This window comes from Sapajus apella, unplaced genomic scaffold (genome assembly GCF_009761245.1).
Source record: "Sapajus apella isolate SASKATOON/1434 unplaced genomic scaffold, GSC_monkey_1.0 scaffold14, whole genome shotgun sequence".
NCBI classification, from domain to species: domain Eukaryota; kingdom Metazoa; phylum Chordata; class Mammalia; order Primates; family Cebidae; genus Sapajus; species Sapajus apella.
In genome coordinates this window covers 9,035,861-9,045,209 of record NW_022436954.1, presented here as the reverse complement: position 1 = coordinate 9,045,209, position 9,349 = coordinate 9,035,861, and the positions used below count along the sequence as shown (strand labels likewise).

The window sequence follows — 9,349 nt, the reverse complement described above, 5'->3', positions numbered from 1 at the left end:
TGGTCTAACCTGTCTCTATAGCTGAGTCTAGCACAGGGCCCAGCTCACAGGAGAAGGGCAATAGTGACGTGTACAACGAAAGATCCATGCATGGACGCAACTGCCGTTTATTTAGAATTATCTCATGCTTGGCTGTGTGATTAAACATTTACAGAATGTCTGCCATCATTACAAAAATTCAGCATCACTTATACCCGTTTCACACAAAAAAGGAAGGAAGCCCAGAGGGACCAGCGCTGTAACTTTCCCAAAGACACAGCATGACTACATGTGGCCTCCAGCATCCACACCCGCAGCTGCCCAGGTATCATCACCTAAATCCCATTGTCACCCAGACCCCATTGCCCCCCACTGCCCAGCACTGCCTGCCCAAGCAGTCAGTCACTCCACTCATTCACAGCATCCTCTCAGTCAGTGGAAGGAAAACCGTAAGAGGCTAACAGAATGAAGCACAAATTAAATTACAAATATATTGTAAAATAAATGTGCAAAGTTGAATTAACTTGCTGGGTGGGGTGGCTCGCGCCTGTAATCCCCACACTTTGGGAGGCCACGGAGGGTGGATTGCCTGAGGTTAGGAGTTCAAGACCAGACTGAACAACATGGAGAAACCCCGTCTCTACTAAAAATACAAAAAATTAGCCAGGTGTGGTGGTGCATGCCTGTGATCCCAGCTACTCAGGAGGGCGAGGCAGGAGAATCACTTGAACCCAGGAGGTAGAGGTTGTGGTGAGCTGAGATCACGCCATTGCACTCCAGTCTGGGCAACAAGAATGAAATTCTGTCTCAAAAAAAAAAAAGAAGTTGAATTAACTTAGGATCGTAATTCTTAACAACAACAAAAAGCTTTCAGTAGAGGTTAGATATTAATGTTTTCGCCAAAACTTAAAGCACTTTTTTGGGCCAGGAGTGGTGGCTCACACCTGTAATCCCAGCACTTTGGGAGGCTGAGGTGGGCACATCACCTCACCTGAGGTCAGGATTTCAAGACCCACCTGGCCAACATGGTGAAATCCCATCTCTACTAAAAATACAAAAATTAGTTGGGTGTCCTGGCACATGCCTGTAATCCCAGCTACCCGGGGAGCTGAGGCAGGAGAATCACTGGAACCTGGGAGGCAGAGGCGTCAGTGAGCTGAGATGGCACCACTGCACTCCAGCCTAGGTGACACAGCAAGACCCCATCTCAAAAAAAACCCACCAAATAAATACTTTTCTGAAAAAGAAGTGTTTATGGATTAGGAAGGTCTGCCTCCCAGAGGAAGATTCAGGTATTGCCGTAGCCCAAATAGTTGATATTCCAGGACCGGCACATGGACAAGTTATGAAACTGTCCGTACCTTGAAGAAGAAGGAGAAGAAGAGGAAGAGACAACAAGGAGTAGAACAAAAATAATAGAAGGAGGAGGAGGAAGAAGGGAAGGACTAGAAGAAAAATACAATGATAACAACACTGTTGCGAGCACCAGATCACACCCTTGGGTTTTGCTTTATATTTTGGAAAACACTGCCACATCCATTTTACTGAAAGCCACTTGTGATTACTGCAGTCCCCAAATTGTCAGGGGTCCAAATATTACTACCTTCTTGGTTTCTACAAACAGAGCACAGGCTGGCTGGGTTCCCCTTGGTCAGGCTGTCGTGTCCTGGTCCCACGCCAGGTTGAGACATTGTCTCACTCCTGGGAGGGACTAAGGTGCCTCCCTGGGGGATAAATAGAGGAGGGCTGGGTGCTCACCTCCACAGTGGCTTCCTTGATCCCTGCCGCACACGACTGAACGCCTGCAGCAGCTGTCTCACCATGAAGCTGCTGATGGTCCTCATGCTGGTGGCCCTTCTGCTGCACTGCTATGCGGGTGAGTTCTGGGCAGAGAGGGCTGCCTCTGGGCTAGGACTTGTCACCTGGCCCCCTATAGAAGAACTCCCAGTCCCTAATCCCCAGAACAGATCAGCCCCAGTGTGAAGGGTCTGGGTGTGACAGGCCTTACGATCCCCATGAGCTCCTGACAATCAAGCAGGCAGTGCCTGCATGGACTGTCCCCTGCATTGGAGCCGCACGTGGCGTGTCATGGCACTCAGGGTCTCACCATGGTCATGGCGACCATAGAAACCAGGATGATTCTCAGGATTAGATATTGAAATTAACTATTTCAGTGGGGCAAGGACGAGATGGCATCTACACCTAGAAACCACGATATAATCATGGGTGGCCTTCAATGTGGAAAGACATGGGAAACCTCCCAGGACAGACGGTCCAGGCTGCAGAGTGTGGCCCAGTGTCTCTCACCCTGTGGGGCTCACTCTGCGCTTTCAGAGTTTATCTGAGTCCTTCTGGGATGCCTTTTCCCTCCCAATTCCTTCAGGCTCAAGGCGGACCAGGGAGGAGAACTCACAAGATCCAGAGGGAGGAAAAATCCCTGGCCACTGGAATCAGCACTGATAGGTTCCATAGGTAGCCTGCCTTGTGCAATTCATAAAGGTGGATTCCAAACCCTGCCTTATTGGTGCCCAAGGTAGGTGCAGACGGGTAGAAGGGTAACAAGCTCATAGTCAACTAACTAGAAAATCACAAAGTCCAGAGCACGACCAGCTCACATGAACCCAAGTCCTCAGCACTTTCTCCTTCCTTACAGTGGGGGTAGGGGAGACCTTAGATGCCTTCTGAACAAGTTCTATTTCACATTCGTGTGTGTGTGTGTGTGAGAGAGAGAGAGAGAGAGAGAGGGAGAGACAGGGTCTTGCTCCGTTACCCAGGCTGGGACTGGAGTGCAGTGGTGCAATCTCAGCTCACTGCAACCTCTTCCTCCCAGGCTCAAGTAATGCTCCTGTCTCAGCCTCCCAGGTAGCTGGGACTACAGGTGCACACCACCATGCCTGGCTAAGTTTTAAAATTTTTGTAGAAATGAGGTCTTCCTATGTTGTCCAGGCTGGTCTTAAACTCCTGACCTCAAGCAATTCACCTGCCTTGGCCTCTCTAAGTGCTGAGATTACAGGCATGAGCCATCATGCCTGGACATTCCCTTTTATTGCAGTAGAGTCAACAGAACTAATGGACAATGTCCTAGACCCATTCATCTGAAATCCTTGGAAACCCTCCCTGATTCTGGGCATGATAGCAGGGAAACATTGCATGACTTTGAATCAAGAAAGCCCAAGCAGTGTTTGCCATGTCCCCCTAGTCAGAGCACCTCATACCTTGAGGGTTCTCTTCACCAAGGCTACACGGGGTTGGGCTTCTTTGGGTTTGGGAGGTCGGCGAGAATTTGCAGAGCCTGAGTTTATGCTCCCAGAGTTGAGAACTTTGCATCCCGCAGCAACATCTTTCTGAACTTTGGTCTGTCCTGGAAGGTACGAAGGTAACCAGCTTTCCCAATTCATCTGTAAAATGGGTTCATCCCTCTGGTAATGGCCCATGTTCTTGTGTCTTTCCTTTTTCAGATTCTGGCTGCAAACTCCTGGAGGACGTGGTTGAAAAAACCATCAATTCTGACATATCTATACCTCAGTACAAAGAACTTCTTCAAGACTTCGTAGACAGTGATGCCGCTGCAGAGGCTATGGGGAAATTCAAGCAGTGTTTCCTCAGCCAGTCACATAGAACTCTGAAAAACTTTGGACTGATGATGGTAATTTTGGTTTCTTCTTATGTACCTTTTGAAAATCACTAATCAGAATCAGCAGACTCTAAATTTGGCACCAAGAATGCCAAGTAACTGGTAAACAAACTTCCTATATCAGTTCATTAAACTTTGTTTCCAGACTGCTTTGCCACTTCACATTGAGAATCTTTAGGGAGCGATACATGGAAAGAGCAAAAGGGAGAAAGTTTTAGAGATCACTGATCTACCTCTGACCTCACCAGTCCATCCTCACACGGACATAGACACACACAAGCACACAAGCATAGACACACACAGACACAAAGGGACAGGCACCTGCAAATTTACTTTTTTTTTTTGAGACAGAGTCTCACTCTGTCACCCAGGCTGGAGTGCAGTGGTGTGATCTCGGCTCACTGCAACCTCCACCTCCCAGGTTCAAGTTATTCTCCTGCCTCTGCTTCCCTAGTAGTTGGGATTACAGGTGTGCGCCACCATGCCCGACTAATTTTTGTATTTTTGCTAGATACTAGGTTTTGCCATGTTGGCCAGGCTGGTCTTGAACTCCTGATCTCAAGTGATCTGCCTCCCTTGGCCTCCCAAAGTTCTGGGATTACAGGTGTGAGCCACAGTGCCCAGCCAGACACCTGCACATTTTTATCAAGAGAAAATATCTGATTCTCAAGGAGTCATTCACTTGTGGGAACAACCTACTAAAAAATTTCCTTTCACAAAAACAAATATTAAAGACATTCTTAATATTTTTATCTAGCTCAGAAAATGCAATTTGTGCAAATTCTACAGTTTCAAAAATAAAGAAAAAAAAATTTTTTTGAGACGAAGTTTCACTCCATTGCCCAGGCTGGAGTGCAATGGCATGATCTTGGCTCACTGCAACCTCCACCTCCTGGGTTCAAGCCATCCTCCTGCCTCAGCCTCCTGAGTAGCTGGGACTACAGATGTAAGCCACCATGCCCAGCTAATTTTTGTATTTTTAGTAGAGACGGGGTTTCACCATGTTGGCCAGGCTGGTCTCGAACTCCTGAAACTCAGGTATTGCCTGCTTCAGCCTCCCAAAGTGCTGGGATTATGTTACGAGTTTTTAAAATAATTTTTTAATATCTCAAAATTTTGTTTAAAACATTTCATAATAGAAAATTTGGAGATATATCAAATGCTCAAGGAAAATAGTAAATATTAACAGCAATTTGGGATAGTTGAATCATTTTTTTCTTTAAAAACTCCAATTAGTACAGCATGGTTGCTCAGGCCTGTAATCCCAGCACTTTGGAAGGCTAAGGTGGGTGGATCACTTGAGGTCAGGAGTTTGAGAACAGCCTGACCAAAATGTTGAAACCCTGTCTCTACTAAAAATACAAAAATAAGCCAGGTGTGGTGGCACACACCTGTAATTCCAGCTACTCAGGAGGTTGAGGCAGGAGAATTGCTTGAACCCAGGAGGCAGAGGTTGCAGTGAACCGAAATAGTGCCACTGCACTCCAGCCTGAGCAACAGAGTGAGACTCCATCTCAAAAAAAGAAAAAAAAAAATCATACTGTAAAATTCCAATCTTTCTTGTTTTTGTTTTGTTTGAGAAGGGTCTTGCTCTTTTGCCCAGGCTAGAGTGCAGTGGTGCCATCATGGCTCACTGCAGGCTCCACTTCCTGGGCTCAAGTGATCCTCCTGCCTCGGCCTCCTGAGCATTTCCCAGGTTGGTCTAAACTCCTGGGTTCAAGCAGTCTGCTTACCTTAGCTTCCCAAAGTGCCTGGATTACAGGCGTGAGCCATCACACCCAGCCCAGCTCCAGTATTTCATAGGTCTCCAATGCAATGGTGAAGTCTTGGACTGGTACAACATTTCTACCTTTGATGCCTGTGCAACTCAAAACCATCCCATTCTTGTATTTGAGCTGAGATTTTTAACAATTCTGTGTTGTAAAAGTATCAGAAACAATCTAAATGATCAGGTCTTCGACAAATAGTATATGCACCATATTTATTGGATAAGTTATTTCAAGGAATAGAATTTTTGAAAAAAAAGTATTACATGGATCCCTGGTAGGGAAGAGGTCTTAAAACCCTGACCCCTATTTGGCGTTATGAAGTGCCTCCTCGATGACAGAATGAATGGAGAGGGGATGCTGGTTTTGCTTCCACTGTAAATTTTCCTGGGAGTTAGCTGTTCATGGACACATGCAGGAAAACAAGAAGACAAGTTTTATTATTTGACTAACTTGCAAACCTAAGGGATCTGTCTGTTTTTGTTTTCCAGCATACAATGTACGACAGCATTTGGTGTAACATTAAGAGTAATTAACTTTGCACAAGATGTTTGGCTCAGAGGACTACGGACTATGGCCAGAACTCATCTGGTGATTGCTAGAAACCGCAACTTTTCCTTCTTGTTTTGTCTTTTTATGTGGAAACTGCTAGACAATTGTTGAAACCTTAAATTCATTTTCATTTCAATAAACTAACTGCAAATCATTAAAGTTCCTCCCTGTTCTTCTAAAAGAGAGGCTTGCCGGGCGCAGTGGCTCACTCCTGTAATCCCAGCACTTTAGAAGGCCAAAGTGGATGGATCATGAGGTCAGGAGATTGAGACCATCCAGGCCAAAATGATGAAACCCCTTCTCTACTAAAATACAAAAAGTTAGCCGGGCATGGTGGCACGTGCCTGTACTCCCAGCTACTCAGGAGGCTGAGGCAGGAGAATCGCTTGAACCCAGGAGGTGGAGGTTACAGTGAGCCAAGATTGCACCACTGCACTCTGGCCTGGCCACAGAGCAAGGCTCCATCTCAAAAAAAACAAAAACAAAAACAAAAACAAACAGAGATAGAGAGAGAGAGAGGCTTTCCAGGCTTCCAGGCTTCCAGGCTTCCAGGCTTCCAGGCTGCACAGTCAGGCTGTAAATGGCAGACAGAGACAAACCTCAAAGGTGGGGGTTCAAGCCTTCTGGGAAACGCTTTATTTTTCATCATCTCTAGCCCAAGAGTTGGTCTTCTCTCTCTGAAGTTTTCCACTCTCTACATCCCACTACCTCCCTAAGCCACTTTCTCTGGGGACCTCATGCTCTTGGGCTGTGCTCAGAGGCCCTGATTTTATGCCAGTCCTATCCATGCTGAGCCCTTCTGGTTATGCTAGGCTCCTCTGGTCTGTCTTTGGGGCTCCCTCAGGCATGCAGGGCCCAGACCAGAGCCAGCCTGGGAGCGGGGGCCTGCAAAGCAAGGTGGATCCTTGCATGAAAATATGACTTGCCCTGATTACTGAGTTTTCTAGCATAGCAACACTTTAAATCATACAATGTCCCCTGGTCCAGTCTCTGCCAGTCGGCTCATCCTCCCCTGCCCCACAGTGAGGTGTGAAGGCAATGAGGGTGGAGGGGAGGGAGTGTGCCCTGCAGGGACCCAGCACAGCAGGGGATGTTTAAATGGAACCTGGGGTCTCCATCATGTCCTGTCCCTAGCACTCTTGTCACCAGGGTTAGGTTATTGCCACCTCTTCTGCTCTCACCTCAGCCTGTCCCTCTTCTTTTGGGGGCCATCCCCTCACCCAGAAAGACCCTGTCTATGTCTCTGGATCACTCAGCTTCCCCAGGGCCGACTCTTCCATCCAGGTCCACAATAATATATAGAGGGGTGTCTGAAAATGTTATAATTTAAAAAATAATTTCCTGGCCGGGCGCGGTGGCTCAAGCCTGTAATCCCAGCACTTTGGGAGGCCGAGGCGGGTGGATCACTAGGTCAAGAGGTCGAGACCATCCTGGTCAACATGGTGAAACCCCGTCTCTACTAAAAATACAAAAAATTAGCTGGGCATTGTGGTGCGTGCCTGTAATCCCAGCTACTCAGGAGGCTGAGGCAGGAGAATTGCCTGAACCCAGGAGGCGGAGGTTGCGGTGAGCCGAGATCGCGCCATTACACTCCAGCCTGGGTAACATGAGTGAAACTCCGTCTCAAAAAAATAATAATAATAATAATAATTTCCTGAAGTGATTATAATATTAATGAACATATATCAATGAATCTAGCCTGGATTCTATACTTCATCTTACCAACATGGTTGTAAAGTATGTTTAATATCTTATTGTTAGATACAGTAAGTAACTCTTCAAAGGTTCGGCTTGATTAACTTCCTTGTCCTTTGTTCTTAAGGTCAACCTCCTTGTACAACCCAACTCCTAGTTACCCGTTTTGTAAACAACTTCTCCTGCCTACCTTAATCACCCTTAGCTACGCACTCTGTAACTGTCCTTCCCATGGAAACTACCTTTCCCACCTTTGCTGGGCCCTGACATACCTGGAAATGCTTTGTACCATAATGAACAGGCCTCTCCCTTTCCGTCTAATTAGCCATACTCAATTTTAAACAGTAGCCAATTGGATCAGCTTAGATTGTACCATCTGACTCCAGCCTGTAAGGCTGGTTGCTTCACTGGAGTTCGGACACGCCCATCTCCCTCCCTGCTTGAAAGTTACAGTATCAGAATATGCCCATCATCTTGCTCCGCCTTGGAAATCCCCTCTGCACTCGTCACCTAACCCCACCCTTGGAAATCCCCTCTGCACTTAGCACTTAGCCCGCTCACCGGAAATCCCACCTACCTACCAATAGCAGCTCACCCCGTCCACATCCTGTTTCTCCAAATCCAATCAAATGACTTCACTCCCTATAAAGCCCCACTCCTGAGAGGAGTCAGTGAGACTTCCCTGGCCCCTCTCCCCAGGACCACAGAACCTTGCCTGGGAGCTGAATAAATTGGCATCTAATTTTCTTGTGCTGGCTTCAGTTTCCTCACTTTTAACTCGGCAATCAACCTACAGAGAATAAACTTTACACAGCCAATGGGGACAGAACACAGAAGCAGGAGCTGACTGCATTAAGGATAAAAACCCCTTCCTTCTCTTGTCTGGTGTGCTCTCGCCATAATAAGAAGTGCCAGCAGCACCCTTCTGCAGAAGGAAATTCGCCTTGCTGAGAAATCCTTTGTTTGAGTGATTGTTTTCCTTGCAACTCTGAGCTCTTGTTTCTGACATTATGAAAAAGTGGCCTATGAAGGCAATAAAATACCTGTGGCCTACAGAAGTCATAATGAGCCCCTGCCCATAACAACTTTCCCAAACCACAGTCCATGGTCTTTGCCTTAAGATCCTGAAAGGGAGGAAAATGGAAAAAAGATTCAGAGATAAAAACTGGAAAATGAACACATGGGTCCCCAGATTATGCAAATCTGTTCAGTGAAGGCCCTAGACCATTTGGTGAGGAGGCCCAACATGTTCTAGAAAAGGAACAGGCTCCAAAGTTAGGGGTCACTCCAGGGTGCCTATGTCATGTGGGGAGCATCCCACAACCAGAAATAGTTTTGTTCCCTGGGGAGCCTGTACCCAAGCATGTCAGACTCATGCAGTTGAAAAGGGACCCTACACAGAGGAGGAGACAGAACAAAGAGCTTCTGAAAGTTCTGTTGAAATGAACATTCCTGAGAAGAGGTCTTAAGCAAGCACGAAGGTGGTGGGAAATTCTGACTTGGGGCCTTGGGGCATAAGGTCCCCACACCCAGCATTTCCTAAAGACCTCTGGGGAACTCAGCACCATCCCCTCCAGTGTCCTGGCTCAGTGGATGACACAAGACTTCAAGGTAGTCCATGGAACAGGAAATATGGAAAAGCATGGCCTTATCAAACTATATGGAGGCTAAAAGTTGGAGGTTACACTCAGGTAAGGGAAAGCTCACTGTAGGCTCTGGAGAG

At 46.9% G+C, this 9,349-nt stretch overlaps 1 protein-coding gene across 1 annotated transcript; it reads left to right on the top strand.

The window, feature by feature from the left end:
- Positions 1–1,742: 1,742 nt before the first annotated feature.
- Positions 1,743–6,089, top strand: SCGB2A1 (secretoglobin family 2A member 1). Its single transcript, XM_032282363.1, has 3 exons — positions 1,743–1,855; positions 3,438–3,625; positions 5,871–6,089. The coding sequence occupies exons 1-3, from the start codon at positions 1,801–1,803 to the stop codon at positions 5,913–5,915; spliced, it is 288 nt and encodes a 95-aa protein (XP_032138254.1). The 5' UTR covers positions 1,743–1,800; the 3' UTR covers positions 5,916–6,089.
- The last annotated feature ends 3,260 nt before the right edge of the window (positions 6,090–9,349 follow it).

Excerpts from the sequence above, each read along its gene's own strand:
- SCGB2A1 (XM_032282363.1), top strand. The coding sequence starts at position 1,801 with ATGAAGCTGCTGATGGTCCTCATGCTGGTGGCCCTTCTGCTGCACTGC. Across the intron at positions 1,856-3,437 it reads TCTGCTGCACTGCTATGCGG|ATTCTGGCTGCAAACTCCTG; the intron begins GTGAGTTCTGGG and ends TTCCTTTTTCAG. Across the intron at positions 3,626-5,870 it reads AAAACTTTGGACTGATGATG|CATACAATGTACGACAGCAT; the intron begins GTAATTTTGGTT and ends TTTGTTTTCCAG.